The 24,912-nt window shown below is 46.4% G+C and overlaps 1 protein-coding gene across 1 annotated transcript in view; it reads right to left on the bottom strand.

Moving 5' to 3' along the window:
- The window catches only part of LOC134925931 (OCIA domain-containing protein 2-like), a 30,014-nt gene extending 5,789 nt beyond the window's left edge, over nt 1–24,225 (bottom strand). The window contains exons 1-5 of the mRNA XM_063920952.1: nt 23,575–24,225; nt 18,451–18,535; nt 14,996–15,049; nt 5,796–5,843; nt 4,046–4,202 (exon numbers count right to left, since the gene is read on the bottom strand). Coding sequence (XP_063777022.1) covers nt 4,046–4,202; nt 5,796–5,843; nt 14,996–15,049; nt 18,451–18,535; nt 23,575–23,640 — 410 coding nt within the window. The 5' untranslated portion in view covers nt 23,641–24,225. The remainder of the gene's footprint in view (nt 1–4,045; nt 4,203–5,795; nt 5,844–14,995; nt 15,050–18,450; nt 18,536–23,574) is intronic.
- Nucleotides 24,226–24,912: the final 687 nt, after the last annotated feature.

The raw sequence follows: 24,912 nt of genomic DNA, 5'->3' as shown, positions 1-24,912 counted from the left end.
TCAGGTGCTGGAAGGGGGAGGGGTCACAAACAAACAAAGAGGAAGGGGGGTGCAAATCCCCACCCCCAAATTCCCTTCCGCACACTGAAAATTACCTGTAACCATCCCTGAATCTATCTGGTAATAAAATTCAGAGAATTCGTCACAAATGTTTGCAAACACATGTTTAGCTGCTGGCCACTTCACGGCTTCTCTGATACAGCAGTCCTAACTACTTGATAGCAGTGCCCACATTGGGCCATGTAATTTGTCACAGTACGCCTCATAATAAAGGCCATTACTAAAACCGTTCCAGACTGAGAGCTAACTTACCAGGGAGCCACCCCCAGGATCTCCCATTGGCACCACAAGGAACAGCATGCCTTCCAAATGCTGCTCCCATTCAATGCCTCATGCACACAAGCAGACAAACAAGTAGTTAGGACTGCTGTATCAGAGAAGCCGTGAAGTGGCCAGCAGCTAAACATGTGTTTGCAAACATTTGTGACGAATTCTCTGAATTTTATTACCAGATAGATTCAGGGATGGTTACAGGTAATTTTCAGTGTGCGGAAGGGAATTTGGGGGTGGGGATTTGCACCCCCCTTCCTCTTTGTTTGTTTGTCTGTGACCCCTCCCCCTTCCAGCACCTGATATATAATTATCTCCAGGTATGATTGAGCAGCTTCCAAATTGTTTGTCTGCTTGTGTGCATGAGGCATTGAATGGGAGCAGCATTTGGAAGGCATGCTGTTCCTTGTGGTGCCAATGGGAGATCCTGGGGGTGGCTCCCTGGTAAGTTAGCTCTCAGTCTGGAACTGTTTTAGTAATGGCCTTTATTATGAGGTGTACTGTGACAAATTACATGGCCCAATGTGGGCACTGCTATCAAGTAGTTAGGACTGCTGTATCAGAGAAGCCGTGAAGTGGCCAGCAGCTAAACATGTGTTTGCAAACATTTGTGACGAATTCTCTGAATTTTATTACCAGATAGATTCAGGGATGGTTACAGGTAATTTTCAGTGTGCGGAAGGGAATTTGGGGGTAGGGATTTGCACCCCCCTTCCTCTTTGTTTGTTTGTCTTTGACCCCTCCCCCTTCCAGCACCTGATATATAATTATCTCCAGGTATGATTGAGCAGCTTCCAAATTGTTTGTCTGCTTGTGTGCATGAGGCATTGAATGGGAGCAGCATTTGGAAGGCATGCTGTTCCTTGTGGTGCCAATGGGAGATCCTGGGGGTGGCTCCCTGGTAAGTTAGCTCTCAGTCTGGAACTGTTTTAGTAATGGCCTTTATTATGAGGCGTACTGTGACAAATTACATGGCCCAATGTGGGCACTGCTATCAAGTAGTTAGGACTGCTGTATCAGAGAAGCCGGGAAGTGGCCAGCAGCTAAACATGTGTTTGCAAACATTTGTGACTAATTCTCTGAATTTTATTACCAGATAGATTCAGGGATGGTTACAGGTAATTTTCAGTGTGCGGAAGGGAATTTGGGGGTGGGGATTTGCACCCCCCTTCCTCTTTGTTTGTTTATGGTTACAGCCTTCCAACCTGCTAGAAGATCTACATTTCAGGATTGGATCCTCCTCACGACGGATGCAAGCCTGAGAGGATGGGGAGCTGTCATCCAGGGGGGGCAGTTCCAGGGCAGGTGGTCTGCCCAAGAGTCCCTACTTCCGATCAACATTCTGGAAATTTGGGCTATCTACAATGCTCTGATTCAGGCTTCCCCTCTATTCAGGGATCAGGCGATCCAGGTTCAGTCAGACAACGCCACGGCAGTGGCATACGTCATTCGACAAGGAGGGACAAAAAGCAGGGCCTGCATGCGAGAAGTGTCAAAAATACTTATCTGGGTGGAAAGAAATGCAAGAGCGCTGTCCGCAGTTTTTATTCCAGGAGTGAATAACTGGGAAGTGGACTTCCTGAGTCACCACGACCTCCACCCGGGAGAGGGGGGATTACATCCTCCGGTGTTTCAACAGATTATCGACAGGTGGGGAAACCTGCAGATCGACATGTTGCCGTCTCGCCTCAACAAGAAACTTCGCTGCTACTGCTCGCGAACCTGGGACCCTCAGGCGAGTGCAGTGGATGCACTGCCGTCGCCTTGGCCTTCCTGGCTGGTCTACCTATTTCCTCCGATTCCGTGGATCCGAAGGGTGCTCCAGCAGATCAGACATCAAAGAGCCCAAGCAATCCTGATTGCGCCGGATTGGCCCCGAATGGTGTGGTACACAACTCTTCTGGACATGTCCATAAAAGACCCTTAGCCTCTGCCGCTAAGAAAGGCTCTCCTCCAGCAAGGACCGTTCGTCTACCCGGACTTACGGCGGCTTCGTTTGACGACATGGAAGTTGAGCGGAATATTCTAGCTCACAAAGGGCTTTCCAAAAAGGTCATTGCCACTATGGTGCAAGCCAGAAAGCCTGTGACGTCAAAACATTATCATCATATCTGGAGGAGATATGTCTCTTGGTGCGAGGAACGCATGTATCCGCCTGCAGAGTTTCACTTGGCATGTTTCCTACAGGCTGGTGTGGATAAAGGCTTATGTCTGGGTTCCAATAAGGACCAGATTTCAGCGCTCTCAATTTTCTTTCAGAAGAAATTGGCTGTGTTGCCAGAAGTTCAGACCTTACAAGGGGTACTCTGCATACAACCTCTCTTTGTGCCGCCTACGGCACCCTGGGCTTTGGATGCAGTGTTGACATTTCTACAGTCCTCCTGGCTTGAGCCTCTGATGACGGTAAAATACAAGTACCTCACATGGGAGACAGTGATGTTATTGGCCATAGCTTCTGCTAGACGCGTCTCAGAATTGGGGGCCTTATCGTGTAAAAGTCCATATTTGGTCTTTTACGAGGACAGAGCGGAGCTCCGGACTAGACAGCAGTTCCTGCCGAAGGTTGTCTCTGCGTTCCACCTGAAACAACCTATTGTGGTACCGTCCTGTTCTGATGCTTCAGCTCCTCCGGAGTCTTTGGATGTTGTGCGTGCCTTGAAGATCTATGTCAGGCGCACAGCTCGGGTCAGGAAGACTGATTCTTTATTCATGCTTTATGATGCGCAGAAAAAGGGATGTCCTGCTTTAAAGCAGACCATTGCTCATTGGATTATTCTTACTATCCAACAGGCCTATGTGTCGGCAGCCTTATTTGTTCCTCTGTCTCTGAAGGCCCACTCTACAAGGTCAGTGGGCTCTTCCTGGGCGGCTGCCGGTGGAGTCTCGGCCTTGCAACTATGCTGAGCGGCTACCTGGTCAGGGAAGAACACTTTTGTGAAATTCTACAAATTTGATACCCTGACCAAAGAGGATACCCAGTTTGGGCAGGCGGTGCTACAGCAGTCTCCGCACGTTCCCGCCCATTCTGGATGCTTTGGGACATCCCCATCGTACTTATTCTGTCCCCAATATCCCTTATGGATGCTAGAGAAAATAGGATTTTAAATACCTACCAGTAAATCCTTTTCTCGTAGTCCATAAGGGATATTGGGCGCCCGCCTCTGTGCGGTGACTTCTGCAGGTTATCTGTTCTGTGTTTCCTGTACAGCTGTTGCTGTTTTTCTGTTGCCAGACAGGTTATGTTATGGTGTGCTGGTGTGAAAATCTCACCACACTTCTTGTTGTCATGTTTCCTTCTCTCATATGTCCTTTTTCCTTTGGCTCCCTGTTTTACCTATAACTGCCTGTGGGAGGGGGCATAAAGGGGAGGAGCCAGCACACCCAGTTGAAGACATTTAAAGTGTACTGGCTCCTTTGTATCCGTCTATACCCATCGTCCTAATTCTGTCCCCGATATCCCTTATGGACTACGAGAAATTGATTTACCGGTAGGTATTTAAAATCCTATTTTCTTTACCAAGTGTATGATCCATGTTTTTTTACCATAATCAAGTGGGCGCCTCAATAGAAATCCTGCCTGCAACATTTTGCCTATTTCTGCACCGCTGTTGCATACAGGATTGCAGCTGCAATGGCATCTCTGAATCAGGCCCTATGGTAATGCAGGCTTTGTGGAATGCACAATTTCTATTCCATTTAAATAAAAGGTACTAACTTGTGATTGCGTCCAAAAAATCCTGGACCATAAGCACCAGTAAAGGCAGGCCCAAAGACACCCTCAGGTGTATTCTGCAGCCCCAGCTTCTCCAACTTTCTCTTGCACTCTCCCATGTATGAGACATTTCCAATGACGAACCCCAGTACCCCAGCCACTGGATCACAGAGTAAAGTAGAAGGTAAGCACAAATTACAACATGTATAATAAGATGAATAGCTTTCTGTTTTCTATATAATAATATATAATTTTATTTGTTTTTAATTCTTTTGTGTTTGTGACACACCCATCAGCCACAACATTAAAATGACCTGCTTAACAATGTATGGGTCCTCCTTGTGCTGCCATAACAGCTTGGACCCATTGTCATCTAAAAAACATTTCCAGGATCAGACCCTTTCTGACCCAGGATGCTACTAAGACTCTTATCCACTCACTGGTCATCTCCAGGCTGGACTACTGTAATCTCCTCCTGACTGGAATTCCTGACAAATACCTCTCTCCACTCCAATCTATCCTCAATGCTGCTGCCCAGCTCATTTTCTTCACAAAACGCAATACGTCCACCTCTCCTCTCTTACTAGACCTTCACTGGCTCCCCTTCCCTTTCAGAATCCATTTCAAGCTTCTCACACTCTCTTACAAAGCCCTCACCCACTCCTCACCCATCTACATCTCTGACCTTATCTCCCTTTACACTCCCACCCTTCCTCTTCGCTCTGCTAATGCACGCCGACTCTCCTGCCTACGGATTACTTCCTCCCACTCCTACCTCCAAGATTTTTCACGTGCTGCACCACTTCTCTAGCATGCTTTTTTTTATCTTTCTCTAATTTAGTGATTATTGGTCCATTATGCATACCCTGCTTACGGAGCCACTTAAGTGTGTGTCTCTTTATTGTGTACATATTTTACATTTTATTACATATTAACAATACTCCTTATTCCTCCTGATTCTTTTTCTTTAAGGATCACTAAGGGGTAGTCATTAACACATTAACATTGAGCCAATTAGGGCCCGTACTTGTGATTGGATAGCTCTTTGTACAGTGTATCCATTATCCGGGATCAGACCTCCAGTCATCTGCAATTGAGCATTGTTAGCCCCACTATCTCTATCAGTGACATGGGCGATGCACGTTATTACCTGTTCATGCCGGGCATTATGATTACTAACATATCTCCTCCCCCTCACACTTCTTTCTCTTGCAGCTCATAATCATGTTCTTGTTGTTATGTCTTTTACTGTATTTAACATGCTGGTATTAGCATATGGTATTGTTTATACGCATACAGGAGAGTATCACCGGGTTGTCATGGTGATGGGTTCACTTGGACGTGCATCACGCAATACGCGATGACATCATCACACAGCGCTGCAGGCGCCGGACGGACCTCGCCGGGCGGGCGTGACACACGAGCACAATGGTGGGGGATATAAGGTGAGTGTGTTCTTTTATTTGTTTGCTTCCTGATGATGACAATTTTTTGAGTAAAAATTGAAACGTTGAAGAAAGGCAGAGTGTGGTGACTATTCCTTGAAAACCTGAGTGCCGCACAGCGCTTTATTGTATCTATCCGTGTGGACAGTGAAGGCACCAGGGACACATTGCTCTTAGTTATTGGAGTGCCGGACACACCACAAGCTATATATATATATATATATATATATATATATATATATATATATATATATATTATACACACACATGTTCAGATGGCTGATTACATGCTAAGCTCATATACTTACAAGCAACTTTTGGTATGACGCCGAATCTTGCGCTTTTTGACAGATATCCTGTAGAGAGAGAGGGAAAAAATGAGTCTATCTACAAGTTATTCTAGTATTCAAATTCTAGAAGGAAGCAATCTAGTTACACCTCGTCCGTTAATTATCAACATATATGAAACAAAGTAGACATTGTTTTGTAGGGCACATAGTCCTTGTGGTGTTGCAGTCTTATTTTTGTGTTCTAGCCACATGCTCCATATCTAAACACATTGCTACGGGCCACACCTGTGTGTGAATTATCTTTCTAGGTGTAGAATGTAGAATAGAAGTTTTATTGACATTGATTTGTAATACAGCACAGCTCTGTGCAGCACAGGTCAGTGAGGACAACGGCATACAGTAAAAACAGTGCTTTTTTCCTGATTGTACTGGCACTTTTTTTTGGGGGGGGGGGGGGGGGGGGGACAGGAATTTTTCTCACGTCCTAGGAGGATACTGGGGTCTCCTACCAGATTCAGTTTAGAAAATGTGCCCGGAGGAGCTGGTCACGCTTGGGAAGCTCCTGAAGAGTTTTCTGCATTTATTTTCTTTTTTATTGTTTTCAGGCAGGTCTGGCTGGCACCAGACTGCCTGCTTTGTGGGACTTAGCGGGGGAACGGCCCAACCTCCCTAGGGTTAATGGTCCCGTTCCCTGCTGACAGGACACTGAGCTCTTGAGGGTCCTATTCACATGCCCCACCACGGCGAGCATACAGACCCGCAGCGCGCCGCCTCCCCTAACAGAGCCAGAAGTCAGAAGAGTGGTGAGTAGGTGGCCGGCATCCTGGTTAGTGGGTCGCCGGCTGTAATGGCGGCACAAGGGAAGGAGCGCATCGCTGACATGCAGGCTGCGCTCCAGGCTTCAGAGACACTGTAGTGACCGCTGTGAGGAACGAGCTGAAGCCACAACTGGTATACCCACACTGACAGCATATCTACAGGGGTTTTAACCCACTGTAGTGCAGAAACTTTACCTCAGCCAGTATAAAAACCGGGAAGACCGTGCGCCATTAAGGGAGCAGATCCAGCAGCTCACCAGCGCCATTTTCCCTCTGCAGCTACACACAGGCAGATTGACAGGGAAGCGCAGCTCCTCCACAAGGACTCCAGAATACCTCAGCGGTACCAGGTGGTCATATCAGGGGGGAGCAATATTTGGTGTACTAAACCCTATTATACTTAGTTTGTGACCCAGCTAAACTTGTTATTTAGCTATAGAGGCACTGTGTGGCTGGCTCCATTATACTCTGTGTCTCCCTAGAGGGCTCTGTGTGGGTTAACTGTGATTTTAATCTGTTTCCTCTGTGTGTGTGTATGTATGTGTGTTCTTTCACATTTACTATGTCAAAGGAGTGTGTATCATGCAGAGCAGAGTGTTTTTCTCAATCTGGGGGATCACTGCCGTGTACTCAGGATAGTACACATTCTCAGGCTAGTGGATCTGAACCAGTATGGTTAGAATCATTAAAAGGGATGATTTCAAATATTTTGAATAAATTATCCCAAAATGAGAAGGAGACGCAATACTTAAGACAGTCTGTGGATGACCTGATGAATAGAGATACAGTGATCATTCCAGCGTCTCAGACCCCTGCCATTTGTCCATAGAAGCGTACTCTGGCCCAAACCATGCAGGCTAATACCAATGATGGATGATGTATCAGACCCAGAGGAGGGTGAGGTGGACTCAGGAGGGAAGGGGGAGATGCAGCATTATCACAGGGAATACAGGCCCTGATGGAAGCTATTAGAGATGTCCTGCACATCCCTGATAAGGTATCCGAGGACGAGGAGGAATCTTCTTTTAATGTGAAAAAGAAATCCTCAGCTACTTTCCCTGCATCTAAGGAATTAAACTCCCTATTTGAAACATCTTGGGTAAATCCTGACAAGGAGTTTCAGGTCCCAAAACGGTTGCTCACATCCTTCCTGTTTCCTCAGGATGATAGGAAAAAATGGGAAAACCCACCGATAGCTGATGCATCGGTTTCTATGCTGTCTCGTAAGACAGTTTTACCTGTTCTTGGGGCAGCTTCCTTGAAGGATGCTGCAGACTGCAAGATTGAGACCACTCTCCACTCTCTGTACACAGCTGCGGGGGTGGCCCAGATACCCACTATAGCTTGTGCATGGATCTCTAGGGACATTGCAAAATGGTCAGGTAATCTAGTTGACGGGTTAGATTCCTTATCTGGGGGGGGGGGGAGATAATTTGACTCCTACAACATATACAGGATTCTGCTAACTTTATGGTGGAGGCCATAAAGGAAATTGGGTTACTCAATGCAGGCACCACTGCCATGGCAGTGTCAGCACGCAGGGGCTTGTGGCTACACAAGTAGACTGCGGATGCAGATTCCAGGAAAAGCGTGGAAAGCCTACCTTTCACAGGTGAAGCCCTTTTTGGAGATGAAATGGAGACGTGGATATCCAAGGCTACGGCAGGTAAGTCTACATACCTTCCTTCCGCAGCTCCCCTGGCTAGAAAATCCTACACTGTTCCAACTCTGCAGTCCTTTCAGACAGCGAAGTTTAAAAACAAAATCAAAGGTTCTTCTACGGCCTTCAAAGGCAAGAGGTAAAACCAGCAACTGCAGGTTCACAGGAACAGAACCTCGGTTCTGCTTCCTCTAAGCCTTCAGCATGACGGTGGACCGCACTGCCTGGAAGACAGCAGGTGGGAGCCCATTTGGGATTCTTCAGTCACATATGGGCAACGTCATGCCAGGATCCCTGGGTCAAAGATCTTATAGCCCAGGGCTACAGACTGGAGTTTCAGGAACTCCCACCTCACAGATTCTTCAAATCAGGCTTACCAGCTTCTCAAGAAGCAAGTATGACTTTACAGGCAGCAATTCAGAAACTGGTACAGACTCAGGTCATTGTTCCAGTTCCACTTCAGCTGTAAAACCAGGGTTATTATTCCAACCTGTTTGTAATTCCGAAACCGGACGGTTCGGTAAGTCCCATTTTAAATCTCAAGTCGTTGAACACGTACTTACGGGTGTTCAAGTTCAAGATGGAGTCTCTGAGAGTGGTGATCTCAGGTCTGGAGGAGGAGAAATTCTTGGTGTCTCTGGATATCAAGGATGCGTACCTTCATATTCCGATTTGGCTGTCTCATCAGGCTTATCTAAGGTTTGCATTACAGGACTGTCACTACCAGTTCCAGGCCCGGCCATTTGGCCTCTCTATGGCACCGAGGGTGTTCACCAAGGTAATGGCAGAGATGATGTTTTCTCCTCCGCAAACAGGGAGTGAACATAATTCCATCCCTGGACGATCTTCTGATAAAAGCACCATCCCGGGAAAGGTTGTTAGTCAACATTGCCCTCTCAACCCGACTACTCCAGGAACACAGGTGGATTTTGAACCTACCAAAATCTCATCTGGAACCAACACGGAGACTGCCGTTCCTAGGGATGATATTGGATACGGAGGCACAGAAGGTATTCCTTCCCTTGGAAAAGGCATTGGTGATCCAGTCAATGGAGCGGGATGTTCTAAGACAAACCCGGATATCGGTGCATCTATGCATTCGCCTTCGGGGAAAGATGGTAGCCGCTTATGAGGCGCTGCAGTATGGAAGGTTTTATTCAAGGCCCTTCCACCTGGATCTGTTGGACAAATGGTCCGGATCGCATCTTCACATGCACCAGAGGATTAGTCTGTCGCCAAAAGCCAAGATTTCTCTTCTGTGGTGGCTCCAGACTTCTCACCTGACCGAGGGCCGAAGTTCAGAATTAAAAATTGGATTCTGCTAACCACAGATGCAAGCCTCAGAGGTTGGGGAGCAGTCACCCAGGGGGAACAGTTCCAAAGGAAAATTGTCACGTCAGGAAGCCATTCTTCCAATCAACATTCTGGAACCCAGGTTCAGTTGGACAATGTGACGGCAGTAACGTACATAAACCGACAAGGCGGAACCAAGAGCAGGGCAGCAATGTCAGAGGTAACGAGGATTCTCCTCTGGGCAGAAAGACACGCTGTGGCATTTTCCGTGATCTTCATTCCGGGAGTTAACAACTGGGAAGCAGACTTCCTCAGCATACACGACCTCCACCCAGGAGAGTGGGGCCTTCACACGGAGGTGTTGGATGCTTGACACATCGGTGGGGAATGCCACAAAACGACATGATGGCCTCTCGTCTCAACAAGAAGCTCAAGCGGTATTGTTCCAAGTCGAGGGACCCACAAGCAGTGGCAGTGGACGATCTGGTGACTCCATGGGTTTACCAGATGGTGTACGTGTTTCCACCACTCCCATTGATCCCAAAGATTCTCAAAACAATAAAAAGGGAAAAGGTTCAAGCAATTCTCATTGCTCGGACTGACCAAGAAGAGCCTGGTATGCGGATCTACTGGAGATGCTCCTAAAGGACCTATGGCCTCTACCTCGTCATGAGGACCTTCTCCAATAGGGGCCGTTCATCTATCAAGACTTACCATGGCTACGTTTGATGGCATGGAGGTTGAGCGTCAAATTCTAGCCTGGAAAGGGATCCCGGGTAGGGTTATTCCAACCCTGATCCAAGCCAGAAAGGGGGTAACGTCTAAACATTACCACTGTATTTGGAAAGGATACGTCTCTTGGTGTGAGTGCAGGAAATTTCCCGCGATGGAATTTCAACAGGGACATTTTCTCCTTTTTCTGCAGTCAGGTGTGGATGTGGGCCTACGTTTGGGCTCCACAAAAGTCCAGATTTCGGCCTTATCCATTTTCTTCCTGAAACAATTGGCTTCTCTCCCTGAGGTTTCGACATTTTTGAAGGGGGTACTGCACATCCAACCGCCCTTTGTGCCTCCTATGGCACCTTGGGATCTCAACGTGGTGTTGCAGTTCCTGTAATCGGAATGGTGTGAGCCTTTAGAGGGGTTGACGTCAAGTTTCTTACTTGGAAGGCAGTCATGCTGTTGGCCTTGGCTTCTGTGAGGTGTGTGTCGGAGCTGGGGGCGTTGTCTCACAAAAGACCCTATTTGATTTTTCATGAAGATAAGGCTGAACTCAAAACTCGTCAGCAATTTCTTCCAAAAGTGGTGTCTGCGTTTCATATCAAACAACATATTGTGGTTCCGGAGGTTACCGATACCTCTGCTACTTCAAAGTCCTTGGATGTTGTGAGGGCTTTGAAGATCTATGTGAAGCGCACAGCTCATCACAGAAAATCTGACTCAATGTTTGTTCTCTATGATCCCCCAAAAATTGGGTGTTCTGCTTCAAAGCAGTCTATTGCTCGCTGGATCAGGCTCACTATCCAGCATGCTTATTCCACGGATGGATTGCCATGTCCAAAATCTGTACAGACCCACTCTACTAGGTCGGTGGGGTCTTCATGGGCGGCTGCCCGGGGTGTTTCTGCTTTACAGTTCTGCCCAGCAGCTACTTGGTCAGGTTCGACTTTGTGGGGTCCAAGCCCTGGACCTATGCTTAGTTAGGGACCTCCAGTAATAGAGCAGCCGTGAAGTGGCCTGGAGGCTTATCATATCTTTTGCAAAACATATGTAACGAAGAGCTCTAAATTTCCTATTATTACATAGTATATAGTTCTTCTTACTAACAGCCAGCAGAGTGCGTGGGAAAAATCCCTTTTGTATTTCTTGTCTAGAGTAACCCCCTCCCGCAGCACCTGGGGATTGTTACCAGCTTGATTAGAGCAGTTTTCCACTATTTATTGCAGTTCAGAGAGGCATAGATGGAGCCAGCATTAGGAGGGCATGCTGGGTCCTGTGGTGCCATTTGGAGGATACAGGGGTGCCTCCAGGTAAACTAGCTCTCAATCTGGATATGTTCTGTATGTGCCATTATCATGTGGCCATACATTAAGCAATTGTATGACCCATAGTGGATGTTATTATTATTAGGCTGTGTATGGGTTTGGGGAGTGGTACCCCTCTGGTCTGGTGGGGCTGGGCCACCTTGGGGTAGCATGCCATATTATTTATTTAGCACTTATGTAACACTCCTATTTTTTCACTAATATTACTCTTTTGAGTATTTTATTAACACCCTTATTTTTGTAGCACTTTCTAACCCATAGCTTCTGCTTCTTTCTTAACACATATTAACACTTTAGTATTTCAATGGTGTGCTGCCCTGGGGTGGTCGGGCCTGAGCCGACTTTGTGGGGTCCAAGCCCTGGACCTATGCTTAGTTAGGGACCTCCAGTAATAGAGCAGCCGTGAAGTGGCCTGGAGGCTTATCATATCTTTTGCAAAACATATGTAACGAAGAGCTCTAAATTTCCTATTATTACATAGTATATAGTTCTTCTTACTAACAGCCAGCAGAGTGCGTGGGAAAAATCCCTTTTGTATTTCTTGTCTAGAGTAACCCCCTCCCGCAGCACCTGGGGATTGTTACCAGCTTGATTAGAGCAGTTTTCCACTATTTATTGCAGTTCAGAGAGGCATAGATGGAGCCAGCATTAGGAGGGCATGCTGGGTCCTGTGGTGCCATTTGGAGGATACAGGGGTGCCTCCAGGTAAACTAGCTCTCAATCTGGATATGTTCTGTATGTGCCATTATCATGTGGCCATACATTAAGCAATTGTATGACCCATAGTGGATGTTATTATTATTAGGCTGTGTATGGGTTTGGGGAGTGGTACCCCTCTGGTCTGGTGGGGCTGGGCCACCTTGGGGTAGCATGCCATATTATTTATTTAGCACTTATGTAACACTCCTATTTTTTCACTAATATTACTCTTTTGAGTATTTTATTAACACCCTTATTTTTGTAGCACTTTCTAACCCATAGCTTCTGCTTCTTTCTTAACACATATTAACACTTTAGTATTTCAATGGTGTGCTGCCCTGGGGTGGTCGGGCCTGAGCCGACTTTGTGGGGTCCAAGCCCTGGACCTATGCTTAGTTAGGGACCTCCAGTAATAGAGCAGCCGTGAAGTGGCCTGGAGGCTTATCATATCTTTTGCAAAACATATGTAACGAAGAGCTCTAAATTTCCTATTATTACATAGTATATAGTTCTTCTTACTAACAGCCAGCAGAGTGCGTGGGAAAAATCCCTTTTGTATTTCTTGTCTAGAGTAACCCCCTCCCGCAGCACCTGGGGATTGTTACCAGCTTGATTAGAGCAGTTTTCCACTATTTATTTCAGGTTCGAACACGTTTGCTAAGTTTTACAAGTTCGATACTTTGGCTTCTGAGGACCTTCAGTTTGGTCAATCAGTTCTGCAGGAACCACAGCACTCTCCCACCCGGTTTGGGAGCTTTGGTACATCTCCATGGTACTAATGTGGACCCCAGTATCCTCTAGGACGTAAGACAAAATAGGATTTTAATTACCTACTGGTAAATCCTTTTCTCGTAGTCCGTAGAGGATACTGGGCGTCCGCCCAGTCACTGGCGTATCTATAGTGGGCCCTTGAGTCCAGAGGGGGCACACACTGCACCCATTTTTTCTATACTTACCTTTCCGGCGTCCATCGGTGAGGTGTGTGGGCCCCTTCCTCTCCTGTAGCCGTCACCGCCGCTGCTAGCGCACTGAGCACTAGAGACTCTGGCACAGTGCCAGGGTCTATTTTCTACCATCATCTTTGGTACATTTTTACCCTGCTGCCTGGAACTTCTATTACCAGATCTCTCCATTACAGACCGGGAAGAGACTTTTCTGGCCACAAGCCCTTTGGCAAGCTGGAATCTCAGTAGCTATGCCCAAAGCAAAAGGCACTATTTACAAAGAAAACAGGAGGGAGGGCCCTGATCATAGGAGAGCTTAAAATCTAGTATGAACAGGGCACAGCTGGGACAAGTCATACTTGCATACCTGACCCTCTCCATGAGGGAGAAAATCTCTGTTCTTGGACTTTCCTGGTAATGTATGATTGCCATCACCTGTGGTGAAACACCGTTCTTATCCATTAACTAGCTCACCACAGGTGATGGCAATCATACATTATCAGGAAAGTCCAGGAACAGAGCATTTTCTCACTCATGGAGAGGGTCAGGTAGGCAAGTATGGGACAAGTGTGGCTCAAAGTGGATATTAGGACAGTATTAAGTAGTCTAGTACAGTAGGCTCTAGCAAAGAGGTGGGTTTCAGAGAACATTTAGGGGCCCATTTATCAAACAATGGGGCAGATGTATTAAGCCTGGAGAAGGCATAAGGAAGAGATAAACCAGTATTAAGTGCAAGGTGATAAACGCACCAGCCAGTCAGCTCCTGTCAATTTGCATATTGGAGCTGATTGGCTGGTGCGTTTATCACCTTGCACTTATTACTGGTTTATCATTTCCTTATGCCTTCTCCAGGTTAATACATCTGCCTGAATATTTGCAGCTATTGCCCCAAAAACACCAGTTTTCGGGGGCTAGCTACAAGTATTATGTATCCCTGTAATGTAAGAAGGAGAGACTGCAGCAGTCGATCTCTCCATTGCCGCCTTCAGCCACATCCCTCATAGGTTGCTGGCAGATTTACGGATATTGGCCCCCGCAGCTACCGCAATCTTTTCATTGCCTATGGCCTAAACTTCACAGGATGTAGTTACGGCAGGGTTCCCCAGGAACCCTCCATCAGAAATGGCAGTCACCCTGACCACGCATGTACAGCGGCCCCAGCTCCACACTGCATGCATCACAGGGATGGGAATCTCTAGGAGTCCCTGTCCCAGTCTTTCCAGCCTCCTGCCTCATTACTCCTTCCTCCTGCCTGTGTCACTCCAGCCACGCCTCTCCAACCTCCTGCCCCCAGGGTCTATGCAGCTACCTGCCATCAATTCAAATTATGCCACACACTAGTATCCCTTTGTCACATTACACCACACAGTAGTGTCCCTTAGTCTGCAGTCCAATTCCAAACTGCTGTGCCTACCACTCGAGCTCTGCCATTTGCCTAATCTGGCCTGGGAGGCAGCTATGGCGGAACTTCAGCTGTGGCGGCCTTGTCAGAGCAGGCTCCTGGAGCACAAGTTCCACTGATGCCACCCTTGCTACACCCCTGTGTGCCGGGTCATACATAAATGAATATTGCGCCCAGATTAATTAATGGGCCTCTTAAAAACTTACAAGGAATATGATCTGACGTGGTAATAAATGCCACAGTCTATGTAAAGTGTTCTCACGGAAGAGCACATACATTTGGCCCAGCTAATAGATATTAAGTATCACTTCAAAGAGGTACACTAACAGAAAAAAGTATAAACATATATTTACTAACCTTTGTAAATGAGGCCCTGAGTGGCTAGCATGCTAACAAGGGACAGCGGAATAGCTGCAAAAAAAACAAATGGCATTAGGATTACATTTAGCGCCACATTGGATTATTAGGACATCATCATTTATTAAGTATCAAAACTGCAATAGATACCTGTATTTGTTAGTGTGCGTAGGTCACAGGATGAGTGACAAAGGTGGTAATTCAGACCTGATCGCTCACTAGCGTTTTTTGCAGCGCTGCGATCAGGTCAGAACTGCGTATGCACCACAATGCGCAGGTGCGTTGCACGGGTACAAAGGCGGATCGTTGCTGTGCGATGGATTTTACGAAGAATCCATTCGCACAGCCGATCGCAAGGAGATTGACAGGAAGAAGGCGTTTGTGGGTGGCAACTGACCGTTTTCAGGGAGTGGTTGGAAAAACGCAAGCGTGTCCAAGCGTTTGCAGGGCGGGTGTCTGATGTCAATTCCGGTCCCAGACAGGCTTAAATTATTGCAGCGGCTGAGTAAGTTCTGGGCAACTCCGAAACTGCACAAGATCTTTTTGTACCGCTCGTCTGCTCATGCGTTCGCACACTTGCACAGCTAAAATACACTCCCCAGTGGGCGGCGACTATGCGAACGCAGGACTGCAAAAAACAGCTAGCGAGCGATCAGGTCTGAATGACCCCCTGAGAACGGATGATTAGTGATACTTCATTGCATCACCTGAGTTCTTTGTTTTTTTAATCAAATGAGTGAAAAAGGATTAGTTGAAGTAAAGTCATCATGTTCACATAATTTTCATTTTTAAAATGAAACAAGTAGATGGAGAACTTTGCCGTAACACAATACATTGCACAGGCTAAACTTTCATCTGCCAATACAAAGTTGAAAAAAATACTATGGTAATATTGGAGGCGAGCAGCTAAATAAAACGAAGGGCAGTTCGCTGTTTACGAATACTTTGCTTCAAATATTTAAGGGGAGATTTATCAAACCTCTGAAAGAGTTAAAGTGAAGTTGCCCATAGCAACTAAACAGTTAGCTATCATTTATCTAAAACAGTCTATAATATTACAGAGGATGATTGTTAGCTCTACACAACTTCACTTTATCTCTTTTGAGCCTGCCTCAACAACCCGGGTCTAGTGGTAGCGTGAAAGCTTTCACAGCGCACAAATAACCTGGCATCGACCTGGTATATTGCCAGGTCGACGTGGGTCTCTGTGTGGTGTGAAAGGGTCACTCCAGAAATACCGCGTCGCCTGACCCGGTAATTCAACCCGGGAATAAAGAAGGGTTAATCCCGGGTCAGGTGCAGTGTGAACGGGTTACCCGGGTCAATGTGTCCTGGGATCCGTTCACTGCATAGGGAGAGGCAGCGTGGAAATTATTTCATCTCCCAGCGCCACCTCCGATGATGCTGCGGTCTCCGCTTCAGATAGCAACCCGACCCGGGATATTGTCAGGTCAGGGAAGCCAGCGTTAGGGTCCAATGCTGGGTCACCCCGGGAAGGACCTGTTTCCAATTCCCGGGTGCAACCTGACATTTGCAATGTGAAAGCGGTACTACTTGCCCAGGTTGGGAGTCCCAGGTCCACAACCCTGCAATTTACCTGGGTTATTCCCGGGACTGCGCAGGGTGAATCGGGGATTTCTGTAGCGTGAAAGCGCTGGACCCGGGTGTCTAGATCCGGATCTGGGCAGAATGCTGCGATTGGCTAGACGGCCACGTCCGCAGCAGCAGCAGCTCCGCCCCCCGCAGCGATGGCTTCCAAACCCTGCGGTCTATTCGTGAAGCAGTGAAAAGTGTGGAGAAGTGAGCTAGTGGAGAAGTTGCCCATGGCAACCAATCGGCATTGAAGTAACATTTATAATTTGCATACTATAAAATTATACAGAGCAGCTGATTGGTTGCCATGGGCAACTTCTCCACACTTTTCACTGCTTTATGAATAGACCCCATGTACATAGCTGCCGGTGTGTGTCTGAGTGCCGGGGGTGGTCAAGTTTGCTAAAGTGTGTGCGTACTTGGCCATCAGGGACATCTGGTACATAGTGGAAGGCTCACATGTGCCACCAATCACCCAGAGGACAACTCTGTAAGTGCTGTCTGCACATACGTGTGTGTGCCCAGGTGCCAGGCAGCTAACACAAGGTATATATTCCAGGTATTGTAACCTGGGTAAGGGTGCCTAGCTACCAAGTAGCTGCCCAAGTGCATAAGGCATTGATTGTGGGGGGTGTAGTGTGGTATGCCAGCGGCCGGGCTCCCGCCAGCCAGCATACCGGCGCCGGAATCCCAACCGCCGGCATACCGAGAGCTGGGTGAGCGCAAATGAGCCCCTTGTGTGCTCGCCGCTCTGCAGAGACGGTGGCGTGTGCCACAGTATCTATTCTCCCTCCATGGGGGTCGTGGACCCCCAAGAGGGAGAAAAGGTGTTGGTATGCCGGGTGTCGGGATTCCGGCGCCGGTATACTGTGCGCCGGGATCCCGACAGCCGGCAAACTGAAGACCACCCGATTGTGGGTACTGGTGGGCAAAGGTACTCAGGTGTCAGATACCTTCCCAGATTCAGTGTGAACGGGGTTGACATGGGACCAAACTGTGGTGCGAAAAGGGGTGTCTACCAAATCAAACACATAGGTTTTTGCACAGTTCAAAAATCCAGGACCTGGGAAATTCACGGGTTGCCCGCTCTCTCTCCCCCACCTACTCCTGTCTTAGCCCATCTGTCTCTTTCCCTACCAGGGGAGCAGAGTGGTTGTGTTTGTATCAGGCAGCATGAGCTAGATGAACACATGTGGACATATGTAATTGTGTCTGAGTTTGCTGATGGTACGGGATGTAAATGATTGCTCCTTGAAAAAAAAAATCAACGTCCAAGCGAAGGGGCTTTAGAACATTTGGACAGGCAGTAAAACACCCCAAAACAGGGTTTTTAACTGCATTTTTGGCTACATCTGTTTTGGAATCTCAGCTTCATCTAATTGGACTCTGTAATGATCAGTGCTTGTATGGTCCATTCATTATATACTGAGAGCACAACAATGCATAATGTATGATTTCCTGTCCTGGAAAAGCATACTATGTAAATGGATAAAGCAGTATAAGGCCCCTGCTGAAGCTTGTATTGCTGCTCACCACTCTGTCTAGTCAATGGATGAATGTCAGTGACCAGTCATGTAGGATGGACACATTGGGTGACTTGTGTTCTGATTACCCAGCACTCTGACACTTTAGGCAATTTTTCTTTTTTGAATGAATCCACTTAAAAAACAAACAAAGACACAACAAAAATAAAATGTTTAAGGGCCCCTATGTACCACCCATTGGTGAAAAGTATATATAACACATGTAACTGTGACCGGCAGGGCGGGCCCCGTCGGCTCTGGGCCCCATAGTAGCTACACTCCCTGCACCTATGGTAGCTACACCCTTGTGTGCAACTAGAGAAATGTATGTTATATTACCTCTATGCCAGATGCTCTCCTCTTTACATTCCTTGAAGACTTTAGCAACGTCTTCCCTATGTGCATGAGACAATGGGCAGTGCTTCTGAAAAGAAAAATTATTCACATTTATTTCTAAAAAGTCACTGTCTTACCATTCTGAATATGTAGCTATCTTGATGTTATTTAATAATTATTAGTAATCTTCAGTATAGAAATATCTAGTTATATATCGGGACTGAGGACCTGCTGAGTCTCGATACGCCTGCCATTAAGTCATCACCCCTCACCACTGCTACCTCTCACAAATACTACCTGAGTGTCAATCACTTTGCAAATAAATCCTTAGGTCCAGCTTTCATACCCACCGACAATGTAGATGAGACACACACATGAAATTTCAATAAACTATGGCAATTGTTTATGTTGGTGGTCCCATCATTGAGATAAGTAGGACAAGTTTGTGACGTACTGTATTTGCACTGGCCATAAAATCCACCCAAACCTCAATTTAGGTCCCAAATAAGATGGAAAAAAATGTTGATGTTTGTACTGGTAGCTTAGGATTTGGGGTGACAAAAAGGGAACGGTCTTGGTAAAACAAATAGAAATGGGAGATCTAGTTTGTAGCCACAAGCTCATTAAACAGGTTAGGGATGAAATGCTGGCGGTCAGAATACAGACAACTGCATCCCGATGTTAAGAATCTCAACAGGGGGAATGTAACTATACTTACCTTCCCCCAATGGCCCCCCAAATCTCCCTTCCAACAGCCTAAATCTACCCCTCCCCCCCTTCACGTGGCTTACCTGGCAGATGGGCCAGCACACGCTTGTTCAGGATACCGCGTTCGTGATTCTGGCGTGGAAATTGTGACCCTAGTCAGGATGCTGGTACCGGCATTCCAAGTAGTGTAGGAATTCCCGTTGTTCTTTCAACTGCTGGTATCCCGACCGCATCCCCATTAAACTTATTAGATCTTCTGATGTTATCAGAAATTTTAATACACACATACACCTACAAACATTTCTGAATGTATACTACATGCGTATTGTATAGGTGAATAGCAGTCAGACATTTTGGGCAACTGACAGATGAATTTCAGGAGCTACGACCACATCTGTGTTATATATTTTATATGGCCTTTGTACAGTACCTTGCATCTTAAGCTGGGTACACACGGGATGATTAGCCAAAATAGTTGGCTAGATAGGTCGTTGAACAATAATATCGTTCCATGTGTACAGGCCAGATCGTTCACTAGGCGCGCTCCTGCGGGTAAACGACAATATCGTCACTAGATCGTTCACTGTCTGCACAGTGAGTATGAACGATGAACGATTTTGGCTAGATGATGTCATCTAGTCACTAAGAAAATATTTAAATTTGGAGCCAAATACCATCTAGGCAAGATCTTTGAAAGATTGATAGATTTGGCTAGATCTTTCCATGTGCACACTCTAGATCTTTCCATGTGCACACTCTAGATCTTTCCATGTGCACACTCTAGATCGTTGAGTCAGGAGCAGGGAGCTGAAAGTGAAAGATTTTATCTTTCAGTCTTTCAATCTTTTGGTCTTTCCGTGTGTACCCAGCTTTACAGAGATAGGGAGGATAGCCACACCCACGTTCCACATCTAGGTGCAGCAATACAAAGCTTATTCCTTCTGAAATAATATTTCCAGGTGTCTGTTGACAATAACCAGCAGTTGTGCACACAGAATCTCATAACAAAGGGTTTAACACACCCACACATGTAACAGAAGTGGGAGAAAGGTTGTAATTGTAACAGGCTGTACAATGATTAGCCAGGTCCAGGCTGCTGACAGAAAAGAGACCAGAAAAACTAGTCATCCAGAGACAGCAGAACCTCATAGCTTCTCTTTTACAGATCATTTCTCTAAAGAGACCTGCAGGGTTCCGCTCTCTGTTCCACCGTTCCACAGCCGTCTGTGTGATGTACAGTCTAGCAGTAGAGCCAATAAAACGATGCTCAATTCTGCTCTACGTTGGGGTTTGGATTCCAGACAGAACAAAATTGATGAGGGACACCTTGCACGGAAGTTTTGAAACCAAATTCTGCTTGAGAAAGGTGCATATTTTACAGTACTATACAGAATGAGGTGAATGGTCCATTGAGATGTAATGGATATGTTACCAATTTCCATCCATCACCAAGGATTTAATTGTAGCTATTGTAGTCCCTGTATTGGAGCACAGCAGCACAGGATCCATGAGGACTACCGTAGCATTTAATGGGCGCTACACACTTTGGTAATATGTATGAGCGATATGAACGATCTCGTTCAGTAATGAACGATAAATTGTTCATATCGCTCACTGTGTATACAACAACGATGAACGATGCGTGTCCCTGCAGATGTTCATCATTGATTTTCCCTCGTTTAGCATAGCAAGCCAATTTGGATGATGGTCGTTAATCATTGAAAACGAACATCGTCCAAATCGGAAACATCGCCAAATGCGTAGGGCACATTAGGAAGTGCTGGCTAATTCACAGTTCTTAACCAATTTGTCTAAAAGCCGTTTTTTGCTGCCAGGCCACTTTAACTGTGTAATTCACAATCAGAGGGGCTGGACAGCATTCTATCTGCCTTCCAAATGAAGTTCCATAGGTCCCAACCACCCCCCACCCCCCTCCCCCACTTGAAGGCCCCTAAAATCGTGGGGCTTTTGGCAGCTGCCCAGTGTACCTATATGATAAGATGGCCCTATTCTAAGGGGCATGTGTGGGAATGCCATGTCTGATGGCCATGTGAAGAGTTAGAGATGGTCATTGGTGTGTTAACATAGATGGCATGAAAGCATAGATAGGGACCAATCAATTGTTTGCAGTTGCACCCATCGATGGTGGTTACAGCTGTGGGCAATGTCAGGCTGGTCCATTCAGGGAAGGACTCGAGGCACAGCATAGCAGCCCGCTGGGGAGCAGGGCTAAGCTCCATGCCACCAGTGTCGAGAAGAAAAAACAAACAAACACTGCCTGACAGACCTAGATGGTGGAGAACCATTATTGACATTGGCCACCCCTATAAATATGTATTATGGGTTTATAACAGGCACATGAGGATAGAGTTAAGACTTAACAAAAATCTTACTTAGTCAAAAACTGCAGCACATTTAAAATGTTTTTTTTTTTTTTATCACCAAGGTATTTTAAATAATACTATATTTTCAATGTATGTGTATACCATAAGATAGATAATTGTTCTTTTAACTGTGGTAATTAACATACTGTACTGTATTGCAGCACATCTTTGTGATACAGAATCAAGTATTGCAACCATTTATCAATATTATTACATGGTTTACACCCTCTGCAGAGGTACAGTAGTTTGAAAAACCATTTCTCCTGCTCTTTAATTTTACCAGCTGCAGTCAGTGTAACCGCAAACTCCTCCAGCCATTTCTTCTTTGCTAATGTCATCTTGCTCATGTGCAGAATAGACAAGACCTCATGTGTGAACTAAGGCCCTCATTCCGAGTTGTTCGCTCATTGCCGAATTTCGCTCTATTGCGATTAGTCGCTTACTGCGCATGTGCAATGTTCGCAGAGCGCATGCGCTTAGTTATTTTACTCAAAAGTTAGGTATTTTACTCACTGCATTACAAGGAATTTTGTTCGTTCTGGTGATCGGAGTGTGATTGACAGGAAGTGGGTGTTTCTGGGTGGAGACTGGCCGTTTTGTGGGTGTGTGTGAAAAAACGCTGCAGTTTATGGGAAAAACGCGGGAGTGGCTGGAGAAACGGGGGAGTGCCTGGGCGAACGCTGGGTGTGTTTGTGACGTCAAACCAGGAACGAAACTGACTGAACTGATCGCAGTGGCAGAGTAAGTGTCGAGCTACTCAGAAACTGCTAAGAAATGTCTATTCGCAATTTTGCAAATCTTTCATTCGCAATTCTGCTATGCTAAGATACACTCCCAGAGGGCGGCGGCTTAGCGTGTGCAATGCTGCTAAAAGCAGCTAGCGAGCGAACAACTCGGAATGAGGGCCTAAGAACAGCAGATTCAAGAAGAGAAATTATTTGAAATCACTGCTGTACTGATAATTGGCTCTGAACATGTGAAGAATAAATACCGGAGTCGCCACATCATATGAGTATACATTACGATATCCTAAGTATGTTTTTTCCTCAAACTGTGCTTATCCCAGTTTAATAAATTGAGGGGGTTATTCAGAGTTATATAAAAGTAAAAAAGTAAGCAATTGGGCAAAACAATGCTGCACTGCAGGTGGGGCAGATGTTACATGCAGAGAGTTAGGTTGAAAGGGCTCTACCCCATCGGTACGAGAGGTACCATGAAAAGTGGACTATTAGACTGCGACTGGTTGGCCACTCCTGGTTTTAAACAGATAAACCAACATGACCCCTTCTTCCACACACAAAATGCTCTCCTCCTGGACTGCCCACTACATTTATGATCTCAGTCACCTGTGTTGTCTAATTAGTTGATGAGAAAGCTGTTTTTATCACGACGGCAATCATACATTAAGGGGGCATTTATCAAATTGCATTTCCAATGCTATCTGGGCACAATGGGGGTAATTCCAAGCTGATCGCAGCAGGACATTTTTTAGCAGTTGGGCAAAACCACGTGCACTGCAGGGGAGGCAGATATAACATTTGCAGAGAGAGTTAGATTTGGGTGGGTTATTTTGTTTTTGTGCAGGGTAAATACTGGCTGCTTTATTTTTACACTGCAATTTAGATTGCAGATTGAACACACCACACCCAAATCTAACTCTCTCTGCACATGTTATATCTGCCTCCCCTGCAGTGCACATGGTTTTGCCCAACTGCTAAAAAATGTCCTGCTGCGATCAACTTGGAATTACCCCCAATGTGTAGTACAGTGGGTTACCCCCTTCTTCAGGTGTTAGCTACAGGGAGCAATCGTTGGTAAATATGGCAGCATCACATTTTATTCTTAGGGATAAAAGGGTCACAAGTTGTCCCAAACATAGGTGAAGACTGGAGCAGGCAGGCATATGTGACCGTCCGCTGGGATTTCATATCCAACCTGCCTGCCAGTGCAGATGTGTGACATGTAAATGCAGCACTTTGCAGCCCTTCATCTCCCCTTTCCCTTTAATAATAAAGTACTGTAAATAACAACTTACTATAGATTTCGGCGGCTCAGCAGGGTTTGGTTCCTGTCCTGGTGCTTGCCCTGCTCCGGTAGCCATGTCTCTTGCTGGGCCAATGTAGTAGAAGTTTGGAGAGAAAGGGAGCTTTATGTGTATACACAAACCCCAGCTCTGTGCGTGTAATGTTTATAGGAGCATGCTGCAGCCTGTGTATATAGACAGGAGATAATGCTGGGCCTACCCACTGCTGGATGACGCTGGTAATCTGAGCTGGGGACCGGAAGGGGTAAATGTTAGACTGTGCCTTCATTCCCGATTGTAGCTGAGTTTCATCACAATTCCCATAGTTGTACAAACTGGCCAAGCCAGGTCATTCATTGTATAAGTTAAATGGATAGATAATTATCTAAAGCCGTTTGTATATATATGCATAGGTTTACCATACTCTCCCTTTAAACCAGGACACTAATGAATTACACAGGTTCTGTGGCTGGCTGACTTTAAGCCTGCATTTTATGTGGTTTAATCAGCCACAGAACCTGTGTAATCCACGACAGTCCCAGGTTAAAGGGATAGTATGGTAAGCCTATAATGCATATCGGTGCATGTGTGTTTTAAGTCCATGGGTCATTGTGTAGTAGGGATGCAGTCACCATACCAGCGTTCAGGGTGCCGGCAGTTGGAATACCGACATCAATCACAATGCCGACGCCGGGGTCTCGATACCAACCTGTATAGGAAACTGTTTTTCAGTGAACAGGACATAGTCAGAATATATAAGCAGAGGCGCCGAGAGAGGGGGGAGGGTACAAATTACCTAGGCCCAGGTCTGATCGAGGGGCCCAGGCCCTAACCCCCAGGGCCCACCACCTCCCTAGCAGCAGCAATTGTAGCTCTTCTCCTCAGCCCTGCATACGCTGCTGTGTGCAGGGCTGCATTGTGAACAGGGAGGCACTTAAAATATTTTTTTTTCTGTATTTTATTCAAAGGGTGCATGGCCACACCTCCTGAAAAGTACCTGGGCATTCCTCCCAACTGTCCCAATTTTCGTGGGACAGTCACATTTTTATAGGACTGTCCCGCTGTCCTACCCGCAGGCTGCAGTGTTCCGCGGGGGGTGGGGGTTATGTGCAGGGCCGTCTTTTCGTATGGGCTCAGTGGGCTCTTGCCCAAGGGCCCCAGGAGTATAAGGGCCATAGGCTGATAGCTGAGGGTCCCCTCTTTCCAGGGGTACCAGATTTTTGAAAATCGGCCCTGGGGAACTGGAGATATCCGACTTGAAAGCAGTGGTCCTCATCCAAGCCTGTTAATTGCTCTTCCCAGCCAGATATCTCAGGTTCTGTGTGACGTTTTTCTGAGGGTATATTCCAA

This window comes from Pseudophryne corroboree, chromosome 1, assembly GCF_028390025.1.
Source record: "Pseudophryne corroboree isolate aPseCor3 chromosome 1, aPseCor3.hap2, whole genome shotgun sequence".
Classification (NCBI taxonomy): domain Eukaryota; kingdom Metazoa; phylum Chordata; class Amphibia; order Anura; family Myobatrachidae; genus Pseudophryne; species Pseudophryne corroboree.
This window is presented reverse-complemented; position numbering and strand designations above follow the sequence as displayed.